The sequence below is a fragment of the Mastigoproctus giganteus genome, chromosome 8, assembly GCF_048544385.1.
Source record: "Mastigoproctus giganteus isolate SK-2022 chromosome 8, ASM4854438v1, whole genome shotgun sequence".
NCBI lineage: Eukaryota > Metazoa > Arthropoda > Arachnida > Uropygi > Thelyphonidae > Mastigoproctus > Mastigoproctus giganteus.
Window position 1 is genome coordinate 2,919,895 of NC_143582.1, and position 21,112 is coordinate 2,941,006.

Below are 21,112 nucleotides of genomic sequence, written 5' to 3' on the forward strand. Positions count from 1 at the left end.
CGTTGCTTGCTTACATGACACGGATTCCCATCATCTTCCCTGGATATTGCGAATGTTTGGAATGTGCTGGATGAGTTATTGGGCAACAAAATCCTCTTCCTTCAACTTTTTCTCAGCTTCGGGATTTTTTGCAGGAGAATGATTGCAATTACATGGATCCTTATAGAATCCATGCCTCGCAGCACACTTTCCGTTATTCAAAACGACGAAGGCGGCCCGATTCGATACCAAATAAAGGTTCGCATTTTTATGGCCAGTGTGTGTTGATAACCGCAAGAGAAACGTTTAGAAACTTTGGATAATATTGTACTCGTAATTGAGTCAGTAAAAGGGTCAAGGTCTAATTGATTAAAAAGTTTGTATAATTTTGAAGAGGTCTGAATCTGTTCGGAATCAAATAAACATTAGATGGAGTTTTTTTTTTTCTTTTTTTTCTTTTTTTACCAGGGACACATCATTTTATTGAAGAATGGACTACGGGAAAATAAGCAAGGTTATTGCTTACAGCCTTGGATAGTAGGTTAATAAAAGAAAACTTTTATTAACCTTCCTTTCTGTTTTTACTAGAGATAATATTAGCACATTAGAGTGAGGCGACCATATGATAGATGCAAAGTCTAAGATGGGTAGGGTCTGACCAGTTATACAAAGAGTTTTACTTTTACATAAGGAGGAATTTAATGTTTGGGCAGGGTACTTCAACAAGCCCTAGAGCCAGTTAAATCGATTTAAAACAGTAGTAATATGAGAAATAAAGTTTCCATTAGAAGAGAAACGTACTCCTAAGTTTTAAAGCAAGTAACTCTAACTATATTAATATTATTAAAAGCGTAATTATTGCTCAAGGATCTATTATGAGTCATCGCTTTACGAGTCACTGAATGTCCTTGCACAACATTTAGCGACATTATCAGTAAGATTATTTCACTGAGCCCAGTCATAAAACAAATTTAGGTCAGTTTGTTTTATGGCTGGGCTCTGTTTGGACTATGTTTCGCATTCCACCTCCCTACAGTTAGGTACGAGACACAGAAATAAGTAGTCTACAAGGATTTATCGCGCGCGCTTGGCCCTCCTGGGTAGTACTGTCGTTTTAATCAAAATCCTGCCACACCGAGTAGAGAATGGTCTGACTTCGAATCCCCGGGGATGATTCTGCATGCTTCCATTGTTTTGACATTTGTTTAGTTTCGGGATCATAGTAATAGATGCAAGGTTCATCCATAGTGACAATATTTCATGTGCATATTGTGCCCTTTTCTTCTTCTGGTAAGGGGGTCAGAAGTCTGGGAGCCCATCTAGCAGGCACTTTACTCACATGTAACTGTTGATAGATGATGTTCTCCACAGATCCTACGCTAATTTGGAGCTCTGCAATTAGTTCTGTGACTCTAAAACGCCGATCTTCCAGGATTAATGCCTCAATTTTTGCAGCACTCGCTTCTGTTACAGCAGTTGCTGGAAGTACTTGGATTTCTTCATCATGCACTGCGGTTCATGATAAGTATAGTGCGAAAGCATCACTGCAGTGCTATATAGCTGTTTAGCAAATTAATCGTAATCCTGTTTAATTACAGGAGTTAATTTGCTTTTTTTTTTTTTTTTAGAATATGATTTTATTTAGATGTGAACCCATTGGTAGTGGTTTCAGTCTAAAGGGTATTTCTGTATTCGATTCGCTTTAATGCTTGATGCCTCAATGGATTAAGGTGACACCTTAATCCACGAAAGCATCCAGCAAAATAATGAGATAAATTAGCATCTCAAAGAGGAGTCCAGATAACTTATTTCCAATTACAGATTAGTTCTTTGCTATTTGAGAAATACTCCTTCCAAATGACGTCAGAAGTTTGCAGCCAGGAATGTTATCGTACCACGGCATGCTTTCGTCCAAGGTCAATCGGAAAAATATCGGATTTTTGTGCAGAAATTATTGGTAGCCTAGAAGAGGAGACTCTGTAGTGGCCTCTTTTCTCTCCCCTTATCTGCAGCCTATGATAGTGTTAATCGCAAAACTTTCCTGACGAAGTCTGATAGGCTAGGGAGTGATGAGAGGGTCAGCAGTGCCTCTTCGTTTATCTTCCCGAAGGCATTCTCCCCACTCTCTACTCTATATTCGCGATATTGACCAAACTCTCCAAGGAGGACAAAGATGCAAGGATGATGTAATATTATCGATTTCAGAATCAGATCCCAGATCAATTGAACGAACTTAGTCCAACTACTAGAGGAAGCTCCTCTGGGTATCAGTCTCTAAAGCGCACTGGATAAAACTTATTTGTAAAATTCACTAGGAACCATTTAAACAAATATCTCATCAAATCTGCGGCGACTTTTAATCCACCGTGATTTTATATCTGGGAGGGATTTCAGTTCGAGATGGTTCTCGTAGGAATTGCAATATTTGAATTTTTAGAATTCTAGAAAAAGCTCGGATGCACACTAAAACTGTTGCAACAACTACTGAGCTACTTACTTTCGTCTTTGAATTCGAACATCCCATGGAAGCCTTGGTGGTGCACCACGTGGTTCGTTTTGAAGATAATCTCCGCGTTGGGGTTCAGGAAGAGAAACGATGAGGGGAGGTCGTTGCCACAGTAACGGCCAACCAGGTATTTGTCGCTCTTGATGGTGATGGTGGACACGTCGATGTAGTCTGTGAGACACCTGCCGAGAGGGAGAGACAACATGTGAGGGAAGAACACACACACACGGAAAGTGAGAGGAAAAGGAAAAGCATGGAGAGAGGGAATGAAAGACCTAGGGGAGGGAGTAAAGAGAAAATACTTCAGGATTAGATTTTGATTTCTTAAATTTTGTTTCTTTTTCTGTGGTTAACAGAAGTGAGAAGTAAATAACTGATTATCTCGTTTCTAATTACTAATTAGTTGTAAAAGTAAGTGTTTACACTTCCCTGCAGGAACCTGCCAACGTAATATTCACTCCACATTTTGTAATACTTTGTAATCAGAGCATGCAAAATGCAACACGTAATTCAGGCTCTCTGATTTATTGTTTAATTTATTAAACAATCTTAGTATGCTATAAATGCTTTGCAATTTTACTTATTTATTCTTAAATTTAAATAACGGTTGAAATAAAACACGTTTTACGCTTCTGACATGAGCAATATCATAAGCAAGTAATAATAATTCATGATGTATGTATTTAGTAAACTGATAATAAAACAAGTTAATGTAAATAAGTTAACTGCATTACATTTTAGGCGAGTTAGCAAATAGTAGTAATAATTCATGATTTAAAACATACACAAAAATAATAACTGCTGGATTTCTATTAGTTTGATTTTAATGAAATTTGTACTGTCCCGATAACTCTTTTTAAAAGAGCTAAATGTAAAACTTCATGCGAATCCATCCAGTGGGAGTCGAGTTATTAAATGTTGACGGACGAACGGACATAGTGAAAATAATAGGTGCTTTAAAAGGTAAAGAGCGACAATAAGAGAGAAAAAAAAAAGGAAAGAAAAGGGGAAAAGACAATACAGAGAGTGAGCGCAGTGTGATATCTTGAAGCATGGCCAATTACAATGACGTCTGACTGTTGGCGCTGTTTTGCCTGATCGTGTTTAAATGACGAGGACATTGCAGATCGGAGAACACGAATTAACGTGGCGTTTTTATTTTCGTTACGCGATCTCGTGGAACGTAACTCTGAATGCTCAAGGAAACGAGTGTTCATTCCAACGACTGCAACGGACGCTGTTCCTGCAGTGTCCCTTTGAATATTGCAGCAGACACGATTGCCGTTTCATATTTATGTCTGTTGATGAACAAAAGCTCGCCGGGGAGCCCGTGAGGAAGCACTCCCCCGATCCCCGATGTGCCCTTCGAAGGAATTGCAAATTGCCGCGCGTTATAAAATTTTCCAGTTGGCAAAAAACAGCGGAGAATTCTTAAGGGATGCTTTCGTCTTTGCACTGGGTCAGAGATCTTTAGGGTGCAAATGAATTGTGTGTCGCTTCGCTGTTCGCGCTGCTTCATTTACGTGGTCCACGTCACGCTTAATCCGGAAGCGACTCATTTCACATGGACGCCTTCTCTTCGTGAACGCGGTAGCTCAAACGAACAAATGGATGTTTGCTGTCTGCGGATTTTGCTCTTTTCCATCCCCTCATCAAAACGGACACCCTATAAACTCTGCCGCTTCATTGACTGAAATGAAATTTACAGTTTATGAAAACATGACGACAGATGGCAGCACCAGCTCAAGGACTTATATATAAAGTACCCTTCGTCTAATGGCATAATGTGGGTCGGCCAATAAGACTAATGGCCGGAAAGTGGAGTGTTTCATTGATATCGAGGTTATCTTGCTCGATGAACAGTTCCTTCGTTTCCGTAACAATCAAGGTGAAAGATCACGCACTCTGACCGTCACGAGTTGCTTGCCACCAGAATGTGCAATGCGTGCGGGAGATAATGAGGTCCAATACGCTGACGCCATCCCCGATTGCGACCCACCTACCTGTGCCCATTTCCGGCAAATTGGTGGCGTCAGCTGGCTGAGAAAACTGCTTATAGCTCACTCCACTTCAAAATGTATATTCAAATCAGGTGGCACGCGAAGTGATTAATTTAGGAAAATAACAAGAAGGTAAAATTTTCACCAATCTTTAATGATCATCAAATTTCCATGTTTCTACCATAATTTCTAATAAGCAATCAAGATGGGACGTTGTACTCTCCACAACTGCCTTCAAAATTTCTGTTGGAATGTTACGACCTCATAATGGATTGCGTTCTTCAAACCTGAAACGGTTGGAAGGAAATTACACGTGTCCATGAAGAGCATGGCCATTAATAACCACAACCATTCCTTTATTCACAGCAGTGACCCAATTTTGCACAGCAATCGTTTATTGTATTAAAAAAACTCTACTTCCATCACATTCCCAAGGATGGTTATGTTTTATTTGCACAGTTCCAGCTCAATATATGAAATATTGAAAAGCAGAAGAGATTTAAAGTAACCGACCCAAAGGGAAACGTGGATGGCACGAAATTGGAGCATCAGCAAATTTCTGACAAAAGAGAGAGAATGGACTAAAAGATATTCAAAAAACCCACGAGAGCTGTATATGGTGGTGCCGCGCCTTTCGAATGCAGCACCAGATAAAATTTTGGTCTAAGCAGTTTAAGCGAGGTTGAAAATTGATAGAAGATGTTCCTGCTCGGGACGACCAACAGAAGTGAAAACTCCAGGAATGTGCCAAAACATTTGAAGATATTTGTTATCCATGATAGACGAAATTAAGTTCAGAGCAAAAGCCTCAAGCTACGAAAGGTGTGAAAAGTCATCATAGACCTCGCGCATAGCTTTCAACTTCACGATGTCTCCCTGCCCACCGATGAGGTTCCAAGCAGAGTCGAAACCCGGGTCTGGGTAGATTTTTTAACCCTGAGCTAAAGTGAGGTTTGAGGTTGCGAGTATTTACAGCCCTAATCATATTAACTATTCTTTGAATAAAAAGAAATATACTTTTCCATTTTCGTTCCTTTTATTTAGAGTAACGCAACATGAAGGCAACTCGTTGCGCAGTGTCTCAACAAATAAGAACATGTACAGTGAGAGGAGAGATATTAAAGCGCCTACGATTTCCACAGAATACAATATTTTTAAGGGATCGGTGCGGACCATTCTCCATGAACATTTCGCCCTATTAAAGGTCAACTTTTTGTTAGCTCGAGAACTCACACCTCATTATTAAGAGTTCAGGGCTCAAATTGGTGACAAAAATTTACTCATGCATAATGCAAGTCCAGAAGGGTTTTTTTTCCAACAATTGATAAAACATGGATTTCTCACTGGTCGAAAACAAAGAATGTCAGCCTCAGAGATTCGAACTCCTCTCCGAGGAAGTTGTAGATGCACTCCAAATCTTCGGGATGAGGTGGGGGGAGAGATTACTTTAGTTACTAACTCCTTATTAATTAAATTTAAGATTATAACACTTTATAGAACACTTAATAAACTCTGCAGTTTCTTTCTCGAAACTTAGCTGTTCAGTTTAATTAGAACTCTGTAATATTTATTGCTATTCTCCCTTATACTTTGCAGTCCCTTTTCTCTTTATATGTATTTCTTTGCAAGCGACAATACGTTCACGAGTTTTGTATAATAATACAAAAAACGGCCTAAAGCTAACAAAATTGCATTAAAAATACATTTAATACGAAATAGCCTGAGCCTGAGAAATTGCCTGATTTTAATGTTTGGCTAGCTGGACTTTTAAAATACTTTTAAGTCAAAATATAAAATTTCATGATAATCCATCCCTCTGTTACATGCGGACGGATATGATGAAAACAATAGGTGTAACTACTGTAATTTTCCTTGTACAGTATTACGAATGTATTCCAGTTGCCTTTCTCTCGAAATTGAGGCTTCACACGGGAAATGCGCTTCAATAGTCTTGAAATACCCGTACGTAGAACCCAGCATTGAATCTCTCTCTCTCCTCCCCTTCAAGTACAAATTCCTTGTGAATCATACCCTGTTTGTCGAAAGACATGGTCAGCATCGTTTTGATCCCGGACTTCTGTAAACGAAACTTTTTGTACCTTTGTTGTGATTTTGAAGTCCACTAGATGCTCTGAATCTTCGACTCTGGGCTGTACTAAAACACCAAACGTTCATCTTCAGTGACAATACAGTCGAGGAAATTAGGAGTTTTGCAAGTCTGGATGAAGTCTTTGCATGATGACACTCTTCGTTGCTTCTTGCTCATCCGTGAAGCTGCGCTGCAAAAATTTTGCACAGACCTTTTATATCCATGTAAATTTTGACGAATAATCTCCTTATTTGCATCAACTCATCGGCTATCCTTCTGAGGGTCAAACGACGATCTCCTGCCACAATTTCCCGAACTTTTGCAACTATGTTCACATTTCGAGAGGTTGACGGACGCCCGCTTCTTGGATCATCGCGAACATCTCACATGCTTCCCTCAACTTCTTATACCATTCAAACACACTGGTATGACTTAAAGTTTCATAACCATAAACAGTTAACATTTCATACATTTCTATTGCAGGTTTTCCCAGTTTAAAGCAAAATTTGATATTCTTTTTACTTTCTCCATGGTAAAATCATGATATGGAACGATAATGCTACTGACCAAACTGGTTGTTATTTCCAGTTTGGTTGTTGCAAGTCAATCACTGTCAGCGTAATGGACAATCTCTGTACCACCATCCGTTGGAGGAAGTTTGAACTGCAACATGCCACTTCTGTTTATCGTTTATTTTCAGACTCATCGAACATGACCCTAACAGCAACAGTCCGGGAATTTTATTGCTACACCTCGTAGTTTCATCACTATGTAAATTGTGCTTTACGATGAAGAAATTATGCGAACTAGGAGCGGTGTTCAAAGATGACCATCCATTAATCCGAATTCTGGATCGGTGACCTGTGAGAACCGGCCGTTTGCGGAAGAGATTCAGAAGGTGAAAATCACTGTTACTAACCTCTCCTCCACCAATACATTCTGTTGAGGGAAAGGTTTTCATGTCAAGATGAATCGCTGCATGCAGAAAAAGGCCCTGTTTGATATGAGGAAGGTATGTTCCTGATAAAGTGGGAACTGAGTGTGCATCGAAATCGGGTCAGTAGAACAAAATTTTGGCAACTCTCTCGCTTTTACTCCATATAAAATTTGTTTGATTATTTTTCCAAAAATCGGAGGGTAATTATGACAAAAGGTTTAAAAAAGAATCTTCTTAATTGAACAAAGCTCTGGTTCAGCTAATTTACTTACGATTTATGTGACAGGAGGGATACTTACCCTTTGGTGAAGGGAGCTTCGAGGTCGAAAACAAAGAATGTCAGCCTCAGAGATTCGAACTCCTCTCCGAGGAAGTTGTAGATGCACTCCAAATCTTCGGGATACACCCCGGGAAAGCGAGGGGACGAGAAATTTCCGATCTTGTTCACGTGACTGTGGAACTGGTAGAGGCATTTTCCTGAAAAATGGAGAAAGTGCACACCATCAATGCCCGCCCCTTTCGTGTCTTCTTCAGAATTATTGACGCAAACACTCCCACCCCTTCCTACCCTGCCGTTGCGCCATACAATACGGACCTAATTGTTGCGTTTTGCCGCACGTTTTCTTCTCCTCTGACCTACCGACCCAAGGGATGTTTTGGGGCGGAAAACGAAGGGTTTAATGAAAGACTTAATCTCCACGAGGCTCAGAGTCATTGAATCGTCCGAGACTTCGATCTCTTCTTTCAAAGCCTAATTGAAGAAAACGGGAGTTTCTTCGCAAGAAAGAGAGTTAATAAAGTTGCTTCTTTCATCCTTTTCTCTCAAGGATGACATCTTTTGGGTGGATGAACAGTGAAACCACCGCCTTACATTAAACTGAACGAAAGCGATTGTCCGCCTCAGTTCTGAATGTGCCATGGAAGAGTTAAGAATGCGGTGGGTGTCAGAGCAACTTCAGTAGATGACGAAGACTACTAGAACAATCATAATATTAATTCAGGAGGCTAAGAAATTGATTCAATTTCTTAAGAGCATACCGAGCTGAACAGAAGCGATTTTAACCATGAATTAAATGTCCTGGACTGTTATGTTTCGGCATCTAATATCGTTTTCATGTCTGCATATTGAAGTCTGTTGGTGTCTAACTATACAACTACATTGTGTTTTTGTTTTTGCCGAAGTAATTTCCAACTTGTTAGAGAGAACTAGGTACGTAAAAAGACCCTTTTTGGGTATTTAAATAAGTTTTCTATTTATGGTTCTCAAAAAGATTGGGCTTATTCTATTATTGTATTCATATTATTATACACTCACTGGCCAAAAAATTAAGAATGTTTTCCCCTTGGTATTAGATAAATACTGTATGCTTTCGTGACGCTTCTTAGTCGTTCTGTTGGTACGGGCTGGGTCCGCTCATACCTTTAGAATGTCGTGTTACCTCCAGTGAATATTTTTCTGTCGTATAGGACCAACTTCACCCTTAAATGTTTTATTTTTACTGGATTGCGATGGATGCTTTCAAGATGACAGGGCAACTATCCACCATGCAAAAATTCGTATCTGAATAGTTTGAGGAACATTCCTAAGATTTCCAACATCTACCCTGGCCGCTTAATTCTCTAGATATGAATCCAGTTGAGAGTCACACGCTACCGAGGAGAGATCGCTACGCTCCAATTATGACCATCTCAGATGCCTACAACGGATGTACCCATCCAATACCTTACATTTTGTGTACCGGCTCCCCATCGATATTAAGCAATTTTGTGCCGATAGGACCTATAGAGCTACCATTTTTCAGCAAACCTACTGAAACTATTTTAGCTGAAGGGATGCAGCCTGTAGCCCTACATAGTCTTGTGACATCTCGGGTGCTGCTGGCCCCGCAAATGTCAATTTGTATTGTATAAAATTAATTATATGTCTTTCACTCTTCCATTTACATTTTTATTATCATGCTATTTCTTTTTTCAGCAAACCAACTAGTATATACTTCCGTATCAGGATGAAGTTGTACGCTTTAAATTGAGTAAATAAATAAATGTCTGAGATATGTTGGAATGGACAGTTCGGCTTGGCAGTTCTTTACCGACAGCAACTGACAAATATCCTGATAAAAGGATGGTCAAATTGGAGCTAGACTCCCTCAGATACCTAATAGAATCCATGCCACGAAATGTGTTCTGTAATTCTAGCAAAAGGTGTCCCTGTTAGATATTAAACAAAGGTTTCTAATTTTTGGCCAGTGAGTGCATGTTCTCGTGAAAGCTCGACTGTCTTCTCGCCAGTTGGCGAGAAGACCCCCATGGAAAATAAGTCCTCTGTGTTTTGTCTTCCGCGTTCTGTGTGCCCAAGTGGCGTACATCTATACATACACAGTCATAAAGGACAAAGAAAAATACACAGTGAAGCCTTCTTATACGACCATACAGTGATGCACCGCTTGAAATTCGAGCCATGAATTTTGTGGGTCATTGAATCCCACATTAGGTGCATTCAATTCGCCTCACATAACCATTTTGATTAACCCCATTGTATTCTTTTCACAGCGTCCGCTCCATTAATGCTGAACTTGGATGAACTGAACGAGCAGTTAGGCGACACCTGGGATGTCTGTCGGAAGATGAATGGACATTAGATATCTCCTGCAAAGATTTCAGCTGCAGCCGATGGAAAATAATGCGGTGACAGTTCAATGTTACTTGGGATGAAAACGGCGGAGCTGCAATCGCTTCATTTGCATAGTTGAATAAATTTTAAAAGTTACGTTGATTTGAAGGCCATGTTTCTCATACAAGCAAAAGATGGATTGTAAGTTTGTTAGACCTTGAAGATGGGATGGGAGACGTTCTTGTACAATAGCATACTGTAACTCAGTAGGAAGGATTGATTAAAAGGGAATGAGCAAAGAAAACGGGAGCAAGAATAGAAAGAATGGAAATTCATAACTTACCTAAGACTTGGGTGTGAAAAAGGACCGCAGGCATCAGAAGATCCAGCCAAGTCTGCATCTGAAAGATAAAAAGCTCGCGTCAGGCAGACTTGATATACGATTCTCATCTTATTTATTAGTTTAACTAAGTATGAAATATAAGATGGATAATCAAACTGTTTGATCTCCCTTTTAGTCACAAACTCTCCAGGAAAGCTCATTGTGAGATGACGCATTGTCCTGGTGAAGAATGGATTGTTTCTGGACCCATACCAAAATATCAGTTTTGCTGCCTTCCTTAATTATTTTTAAAAACAATTTATATGGGGGAACCTTTCCATCTGGAAAACATCTCTTCATTTCTATCTGGAAATGAAGTTCGATGCAAGAATTGGATCTACTGCTAGATAAGCAGTAGATCCAATTCTTGCATCCATATTGATAATGCGTTTGTGACGTTCAGAGACATGTTTTGGCATGTGAAAACATGTTCCTGCAGGACCCAAAATCCGTCTAGAAGTTTCGCAATACAACCACTCTTATTTCATTTAGTGTCATACCATGGAAATTAACTGTTCATTTACAAAACAAAAAACTTTTAAATCGATTCCGATAGGCAAATTACCTTGTCGTGATTTGCGTACATGAATTGTTACGACATCCCTCAAAAGCAGAACATTTGTTTAGGTGGCTTTGGATGTCTTGAAGGGATCAGCGCTACCATTTTTAAAGAGACGGCGAAAAACCTTCTGCCGACACCCAGAAATCCCAGACCGAGGCGACACGTGCCGATGTAGCGGTTTCTCGTTACTTCAGCTGCGTGTGTCAGGTCGGCAGCCGAGGGAACCGAACATCAACAGCACGTGCGTCTTACGACTTCCTGCTTCGGTGGAAATTTTGCTGTCACCCGTCTCTTGCCATTTGACTTTCATGGCGACACAATCGGCCAGAGAGAAAAAAGTCGAAAATCCATTTGACGGAGACACGAGGTTTACGGGGTCGCGGAAGAGTGATAGATGGCTCGAAGGCGACGGGGGAGTTACTTCTGGGGGGGGGGGGGCTACATCTTATGATTCCGAAGTTGGAGCACGCTGCAGTCACTGCTGTCTTACCTCTTTGGAGTGAATTCTGAGTTCGTAATGAAGTTCGAAGAATCGCTTAAGATTCTTCAGGAGTGCGGATACGAAGGATGGTGCAAATGTGTTTGTTTCCAGATGTCTTAAATCCACATCTGCATCCCCATTGTTGATGTGCATTCTTTGTTTTTATTATTAAAATCTATTCTGTGGATATCCTTTGTTTTCTCCTTCATCTACTCCTGTGTTCCCTCTCTTTAATTTCATTACATTCCATTGTTAACAAATGCAACTTTTCTTTTTATCAGGGGAACTTGTGCAATTCAATTTTTTGCGCGTGGGCATTGGGTTGTTAATTATGATTTTCGAGTTATCAGCCGTGCGTTCTATTCCTCTCTGCTTATCTCGTCCCGTTAATCGACAAAGTATAAAAAAAGAAAGAAAGAAAGATATAAAAACAGTGGTTTAGAATAAATTAAAATTTGCCTCCAGGAGAACGAAGATCTTTTTTGAACTACGGAACCAGAATAACTGAGTAATTAAAAGAAACGGATGAAAAGCATTTTAATCACAATGCGTTCACTTTTCCCCCATTACTTTTATGGAGATAGCATCACCCAATCAGAACACAAACATTGGTAGGGATTAAGTCCAAGTTAAGCTTGTTCCATGGAGCTTTGTATTTCGTCTGAATCTATACAACACACTAAATATAAAACTCAATGTTTTATAAATGTTTACTGTGTGAACAAATAACTCACGGAGAAAGTCCCTACCCCCTCCGTCTGAGATCAGCTAACTACAGTTTCCATTGAAGAGGCTTTTAGAAATTCCTCCAGTCAAGAGGATAGCAGGATTGCATCACGTTGCTAGCCGACTCTCTAATCTTGCGAGGTCCTCAGGCAACCTAATACATTGCTCGAGAAAATTAACAGAACGCGAAGAAAACGTGGTGTAGTTCTGTTCTTTGATGAGTTCCTTTTTAGCCTACAGATTCTAGACGTTATTTCGTCTGGAGACAACATGGAATGCGGTAATATCCTTCGAACATCACAGAAAGGGACACTTACGGTGGAGGCAATTTTTTTCGTGTCAGGCGGAATAATGATCAACGGCCGCACCCCCTCTTCATGTTTTTGATAGGTGTACTGTAACTGCGCAGAGGTACCGGGAACAGATCCTCAAACTCTATGTGCGACTTTTTAGGGATGCGGTTGACTCAGATTTCTTTTCATGCACAACAACGCCACTGCACATAGAACTCAGTTGGCTGAGGAATATCTTGAAATTGAAGATTCCAACGACTGCCGTGGCCAGCACAATCAGCAGACTTAAATCCGATCGAATATGTGTGCGACACCCTTGGGCCGCATTGCACTCTGACAGCCAACTCCTCGGTCACTTGGTGAGTTAAAGTCTGCACTGGTGGAAGAATTGGATTTGTTGCCACAGAATCTTATGAACATCCTTATATCGAGCATGGTTCACAGCTGTCAGGCCTGTTTAGCTGTTGGAGGGATTATACGCTGTATTGATGTCATATGGCTATATTTTCGAGCATCTTGTATCGGCTTCTGTAATTTGACCTTCTTGGTAATTCTGATACAACCCTATAAATGTCCCCTATACCTGTAAGAAGTTTCTCGGTGTCTTCTCATTTGATCGTTATTCTATGGTATACGACCCTACCAAATTTTATCCCGCTTCATCGGAAGCTGCACGAGGTGCACCATGTTTTCTACGTGTTCTGTTAATTTTGTCGAGCAGTGTATTTAGCTAAACGATTTTAATGTGGCAGTATACATTATGGTACTGTTAATATAGTTATGTGTTTATTGTCTTTGATGACGTCCCTTAAGGCAGTTCCCATACTTTTTCGGGTCATCTGCACAAACGTATTCAAAGGCTAATTTGCATGATGAACTGTTTGAAAAAAAAACAACAAAAAAAGAAATAATAATAAACACGCAGTAACGCACGGGCGAAATCCCGATATCCTCCGTGCCAGATTGACTAACTACAGATCCGCTTGAAGAAGCTTATTATTCGCAGTTTAAGATTGGATCTGACCCTTGACCGCTTTAAACACTGGTTTGACGAATCCACTATATTTTCACTGGCAACATCTAACTTGCATCAACATACAGTGAAAGAATCCCTTGGCAAAAACATTCTCATCGAAGATAACGATCTGATGAAGAAATTCGAGTTGATGCTATTTCTCTGACCTCAGTGATGGTCAAGGATTTGGAATCATTGTAGCAGACGCAGGCAAAAAAACCCACCACATATCCTATAAATTCATTTAAACTGCTTCGTATTTACAACAGCGGCTGTAAGATGGCGGGGTTTTAAAGCACGAATCAGACAGATGCTCTGCGTATTGGTTTTCACTTGAAGGAAAGTTGCCTTTTTGAACAGCCACCAGATGGTGTCACAAGTATTTATCAGGATTTGCAAAGACTAGATCATTTTACGCTGCCGGGCGCAATGATGTAGGCCCGTCTTCGTGGGTCTTATCGCATTTCATTGCCTTGGGGAAATGTCTGTTCTCTGAAGATTAGCAACAAAACTCATTTAAGTCGAAATCAAATAAAACGCGTTGCCGAAGAGCATCCATCGTGATGTCTGCATTGAATAGAGCGTTGGCAAAAAGTAAAGGTTTTCCACACATCTTCGCCCGCAGCATTTAGGGTGATCGTATTCGTCTTCTCTATACATGATTCCCACGAAAACGTAGTAAAGATTTTATGGGGAAAGATGCCCGAATACTCTAAATTAGACACGCTATACTCTAAATTAGACACGCCATCTAACAACAAATGATTGCTGATCAACTATCTCTTCCTATTTGTCGTGGAGTTTAAAAAGGCCTGTGCAACTTTGTTTTTGGTTATATGAATATAAAAAGCTAATCCCTGTTTTCCAAATTCTCTGACGAATTCCCTCGTGGGTAGCACAGTTGGTAGAATCGGCGTCCTCCTCACACTGGGTAGAAAAGGCCTGAGTTCGGGTGCCGTCGATGACGGGAGGAATTCTTATGGGCCTTTCCCCCAAAGTGGCTGAGTTAGTCGGTCTGAGGCTGGACGAAAATCCCTCAGGAATTTCGTCCAGCAAACAGAAAATCGACCACAGAACACACGAAATTTGCAGACAGTATACACGGAGCAATATGGGCTAAGTCGCTAATGCTCCTAAAACCCTACAACAACAACTCTGCTGAACTTTAGTGAATTCCAGTGAACTCTCTCCGAATTCCAATGAATCTGCTTCTAATCTCTTGCAAACTTTCTTCAGCTGCTTTCACTTCACTTAAGGAATTTGTCGGTTAGTGGAGCTTCCTGAAATTACCGAGATGCTACCCACCCACATTTTCGATCTGATATTACGCAGGGATATAAAAAGCGCTTCGTGTCTTCTAAGATACCTTAAAACTTTTAAGGAGTTCACACGAATTAAAGCAATCTCTCAAAGTAAAAAACATAAGGAATAAACTCACTTAATGAGTGCATAATCATAAAAACTTTTCCGGCAGAAATGTTGTTGGAGCGTTTCTAACCAATTGGGGTTGTCAAAATACGTTTCAAGATCAAGATTTTAAGTTTTCAGATTCAAGAACTGAAATCGAAACAAACATAACAGAATATTTAGCAGAAATAATCCTGCTTAGTTCAGAAATTTTCTTTGTCTGATCGCAAACGACTCGCAGGCGTGAAGTTGCTTTCTTAGAAATATGATATTGCAGTTGAAGTCGGATATCTGCGAATTTCCCAAGAATTCTTAATCGAAAATCGAAGTGAAAAGCAAATTAAAATTTAATCAATTTGTCTGACTTAATAAAAACATAGCGGCCCTTTGCTTTTATGGCCTCATCTTGTTCGTATTTCTTTTTGGCCACGTAATTGAAGTGAAATAAATTTAGATACGAACAAATTTCGCTTCTTTAGGTTCCTTCTTCGCCAATATGTGAATATTGGTGTTGCAGATAATCGCTCCCGGAGTAATTGGTCGATTTTCTTAGTGGCGCGTTACGAATTCACCACCACCACACAGACACACGCGAAGCAATTAAAAACTAATTGCATATCTTTGCTGATTAATTTCGAGAGTTGAAAAAGTAAACACGCGTCCATTCATTCCGAAACAGCGAAATGAAAACTCCCTGCACACCAGCGGGAAGGCTACCCGAAATCTATGGAGGAGATTAGACCCGACCATTAAGTCACTGAGTTAATTGGATATCTTTCTTTGCTGTTTTCTTCTCCAGAATAAAACTGTGGAAACTTTAACACCTGCTCAATGACTACGCAAAAAAATCACTAGAAGAATTCACGCTTTAACACACATTTCCTAGGTAGATATAATCGCTTCAGAGCAGATTCAGTGGAGAAATTAGTCGGTTGACGTACCACACGAGTTCCAAGAAAACTGAGGCAATGAGGCGTAAGTGTACTGTATCGGTAAATTGTACAATGATCGGGTGGTCCGATTTTCGGAATGAGAAACCAAAGTGTCCAGAAAGGGGAAAGGAACCATATACCATCGTTAAAGACTAACTAACTCTACCACGATGTACAAAATAATCCTAAAATGATTTCTCTGTCGAGACGAGATTAGAACCAGTCTTTTCCACACGGTGTGGAAGAATGGCGACTCCTTGTACCATGGCAGGAAACAATTTACAACTACAACCTGATTGATTGTAGTTGTAAACTTAGAGAGACCATCACTAGATTCTGGTGGGATTACGTTGGACTGCAAAAGTTCATGTCTTATTCATTAATAAGTGAGGGGAAATGTTGGAAATGAGTAACTATAGCCCAGTGAGTCTGAATTCTGTTGTCGGTAAGATAATGGAAATGATTAAAGATACGATACAGAAAAATCTTGATAAGAATGAAATCCTAGAAGGATCACAGCACGGATTTATGAAAGAAAAGTCTTGTCTGGCTAACCTGGTTAATTACTATGATGAATTCCTAAAATATTTAGATGCTAGAAATAAATTTGATATTGCATATCTAAATATCAGTAACGTTTTTTTGATTCAGCTGTCCATGAGAGGATAACCGGAGCTTGCAGGGATTACTGAAACATCCTCAAGTGGAGGAGCAACTCAGAGAATTGCGAGGGGAGGGGATAAAGGTGGTTCACGACGAAAAGGATTTAGTTGTCACGATACACACTTTATGGTCATCATTTAGAGTAAGCAGGCACTTAGGAAGATACATTCACCATGAACCTTGACAGGTAAGAACCCTAAATTTACCTCCTTTAGGGGTCGTACTAAGGAGGAAAGTATATTTTCACTGAGAACCAGTAGATACAAACCTCGAGGAGTAACAAAAGACTGGATCTCATGAAGTTTACATTTCGGAAGCGTTTGTTAATCATTGGAATAATTTTTTGAGAGATGCAGATGAGTCAAAACGCGGATGGACGTGATATTCAGATCCTGCTTGACTAAATCGAGTAGACTAAATTTCGGCAAACTCCAGTCGTTCTGTGACAACCATATTCTCTGCTTGCACATTTAGTTAGTAACAGTAGGTATATTTCAACGTGCAGATTTAAAAACACTTCACTTCGATTGCTACAAGTAACCACCCAGATGTGAACCAACGCAGTTTGTCATAAAGGTGTCTTACCAGGCGATACTAGTTTGTAGATGATTTTCATCATTCGATGCAGTACCACCACGTTGTTTATTGTTGGCGTGAAGTGGTGAAATCAATGTTTAGTGTCTAGGAAAAAACCTCCCGCAATCCCCCTATATCTTTCATCTTGGAATGTGAGTGATCTCTTTTGAGGTTATAATGGGCATTATGGCGAGTTCCAGTATTCTTTACATTTCGAGGGTGCTATGCTTTGGACGGCCAAGGCCAGAAAAGATCGCAACTTCATTGTAACTATTTTTTTTTTGTTTTTTTTATGTAAACCCCAAACACGAGAGGTATTAGAACCTATAGTACTTATTACTATGCTTGGGTTGGAGGTTGAGAAGACGAAAGAAGATATTTGTTGACATTTGACTTGAACTTCTGTAGACTGTAATTTTCAGGAAATACGTATGAAGGAAGGTTGTTCCAGAAAACGGCAGCTGAATGAATGAACGAGGAAGATGAAAAGTTGGTTCTGTGAGTTTGAAGTTGGACAGTAAATAAATGTTGGCTGATGGCGGCACATGTTCGGACTGTTTTGAAAGAGAGCGGGAATTATAAAAGCCAATTCAGAAGAACAGTGCCATTGAAAATATCTGTAGAAGAGGCATGCAGCAGAAACAGTACGTCTATGAGACAGCGAGTGGAGAGATTCTGTTAGAGAGGAGTCATTAATTAACCTAACTTCCCTCTTCTGAACGGAATCAAGAAGCCTGAGAGAGGTTTTGGGGGCACCACCCCAGATGTGGGAACAATATTCCATGCTAGGGCGGATTTGCGATTTGTACCGAGTGAAATGCTGTTTGGAAGAAAAGTAACGCCGAGAGCGAAAGAGAAAACCAAGTTTTTTAGATGCAGAGGAAGCAATATTTGTAATGTGCTTGTGCCAAGAGAGATTAGAAGTCAGGATAATCCCCAAAAGAGATATATCATTTTGCCTAGAAATCGGAATGTCACCAAAGCATAGGAGCAGAAGTTGCGGCCGACATAGCGTAGTAGCTAAATGCTGTGCGCTTTTTATGGAAATATGGGAATTCGCGTCCACCCAAGTTACCCTAGAATCAAGACCACTCAAGAATTACATCATCTATCGGTGTGTATTGTCTTTGCATGGAAGGGTGTTTATAATCACCGTCCGCCTGACAGTGATTATAACGAGATTCGAATCCAAATCTCGTCAAGAACGGCCTTTTTCATTTCGTTGTTGAGTTAGTCAGCCTCATGCGTGGACAGTAACGTCCTCTCCCGAATGTCGCGTTTTTCATCAAACAAAACAGGCAAATCGACCAGTGAACATACGCATTTTATGGACATTATATACTGTACATAATAAATAAATCTTTATTGTGAAGTAGAGTTACAACACAATATCCCATCACGGCGACGAACGACAGGGGTTCACATATAGCAGTTAGGGAAAAGATAAGTACGACGTACAAATACAAAATGCTACAAAATACAGTGAACGCATACAAAAGGCTACAAAATACCGATCACAAATGCAAAAGAAATACAAAAACAGCATAAAAACACAGAGCTAGACACAAAGAGCAGGACAAACCAGATCGGACCTTTACGTAAGGAAAGGGGATAGTAATAAATACACCAGCTGCCGTTGCAGATGAACTCAACAGTTATTTTCCATCGATATTTACAAATGAAACGCCTTTTGTGGCAATGGGAAATTGTGGGAGCGAAGTTACAAAATATGTAATTAATGATATTGAAATTTCGCAAGATTATTTAATGAAAAAACTTTCGAGCCTACAGACCAGTAAGGCTCCCGGAGTTGATGGAATATACCCTATAATCTTAAGGGAGGCGGCAAGCGAGTGCATTGAGGCTAATTATGCGAGCATCACTAGACTCTGGGGAGATTCCCTTGGATTGGAAAAGTGCAAATGTATCTCCCATACATAAGGGTGGCTCTAAAAGTGAAGTTGGAAATTATCGACCTGTCAGTCTGACTTCAGTAGTAGGGAAAATCATGGAGGCAATGATCAAGGGTGGAATTCAGGATCATTTGGATCGAATTGAAATTCTCAAGGATACTCAGCATGGTTTTGTAAAGGGAAAATCATGTTTAACAAATCTGGTTCGCTATTTCGAAAGGGTCACTCACGAGCTGGATTTAGGGAATAATTTCGACATTGTTTATTTAGATTTCAGCAAAGCTTTTGACTCAGTCCCACATGAGCGGTTGCTTTATAAGCTGGAACAGGTTGGAATCACTGGGAAAATCCTTAAATGGATAGAAGGATGGCTTCAGGGCAGGAGGCAGAGGGTTGTGATAAATGGCTATTCCTCAGATTGGGTTGATGTAAGAAGTGGGGTTCCCCAACGATCAGTATTAGGACCACTGTTGTTTTTAATTTTCATAAACGACATTGATGAAGGGATAGAGGGCGTGATGTCTAAATTTGCAGATGATGTTAAAATTGGTAGAGTAGTTAATGATCACTGTCAAGCTGAGCTTCTTAAGAGAGACCTAGATAGACTTCAGGAATGGTCAGAAAAATGGCAACTATGCTTTAATCTAACAAAGTGTAAGGTATTACACCTGGGAAACAGTAATCCCAAAATAACGTATTCACTTGGTGGAGTTCAATTAAACCCAGTACTGGAGGAAAGGGACTTGGATGTTACGATACGGTCAGACATGAAATTCTCTGAGCATTGTAAACAGGTTGCAAGGAAGGCCCATGGTGTCCTATCGATGATCTATCGAACTTTTGCAAGTAGAGATAGGGACGTGATAATCCCATTATATAAGGCTTATGTTAGACCACACTTGGAACACTGTGTTCAAGTATGGAGACCGCACCTAAAGAAAGACATCGAGCTTCTTGAAAGGGTGCAAAGAAGGGTAACTCGCCTGGTGAGATCGGCAAAAGGGCGTCCTTGTGAAGAAAGACTTCGAATATGTGGGTTGCAGAGTTTGGAAACTAGACACCTTAGAGGAGATTTGATTGAGGTGTTTAAGGCTCTGAGAGGCATCAGTAAAATGAATGAGGACGAAATTTTCAAGATTATAAATGATGCTAGAACTAGGGGACATAAATTCAAGTTACGGGGGGAAATGTTTAGATTGGACTGCAGGAAGTTTTATTTTAGCCAGCGAGTTATAAATTACTGGAATAAGTTGCCTTCGTGGGTGGTAGAGGCCGACAGTTTGGGGAAATTCAAAGGTCATCCGGATAGTACTTTCGGATAAGGGAAGCGCATAGGATGATAGGTTTAATTTCCTTTTTTTTTTTTTTTTTTTTTTTTAATTATTATTATTTAGTTATATATTTATTTTTTTTGTTTTTATCATTGTTTTTTTTTTGGCTGGTGCAGCATAAGCCATAGGCTTTCTTGCACCGTGCGGCCGTTACTAATACTAATACTAATACTAATACAAATACAGAAATAAATACAACTTGGCAATATATCAGGGTTCAAGGGCTTTGAGAAAGTTGAGTCTGTCCTTCTTGTTATTTATTATGATGTCGATGTCGGCGTCCACACGGTTGAGGGCAGCGAGCATCTGCTTGGGAAATCTCTCAGTGAGTACAAGCCTGTTGTGGTGAGCCACGAGTGCTGGTACCGACCTTAGGCTTGGCTGTGGAATCCTCCAAGAGCAAGCGTTCCAAATATTTGGAGTTGATATCTGGCCCGTGATGAGTTTGGCTGTGAAGACCATCCTCTTTTCCACGATCAGGAACTTCATCCTCGGGATGTCGAGTGCTTGTGCTATTATGGTGGTTGTGGTAGCGGGTGGTAGCCGAAGCTTGTTATTGGCCCATTTCAGTAACCAGTATTCCGCGGTGTACACCCGCTTGAGGTTTGTATGTGCAGCAGAGGCCCATATTTCTGCACCATAGAGAATGGCGGGGTAGACGGTGGAGGTGATGAACCTTTTAACAGTGACAGGATGTCCGACGTGTAGC

The 21,112-nt window shown here is 40.2% G+C and overlaps 1 protein-coding gene across 3 annotated transcripts in view; it reads right to left on the reverse strand.

Moving 5' to 3' along the window:
- LOC150081200 (suppressor of tumorigenicity 14 protein homolog) overlaps nt 1-21,112 on the reverse strand; it is a 154,452-nt gene that overhangs the window by 17,592 nt on the left and 115,748 nt on the right. For 2 of the 3 annotated variants that reach the window (XM_090379375.1, XM_090379374.1), the window contains 3 exons: nt 10,466-10,523; nt 7,811-7,988; nt 2,477-2,667 (listed from right to left, as the gene is read on the reverse strand). In XM_090379375.1, coding sequence (XP_090235501.1) covers nt 2,477-2,667; nt 7,811-7,988; nt 10,466-10,523 — 427 coding nt within the window. Of the gene's footprint in view, nt 1-2,476; nt 2,668-7,810; nt 7,989-10,465; nt 10,524-11,069; nt 11,145-21,112 lie in introns of those variants that run through there. The other variant, XM_090379373.1, reaches the window with a different exon arrangement.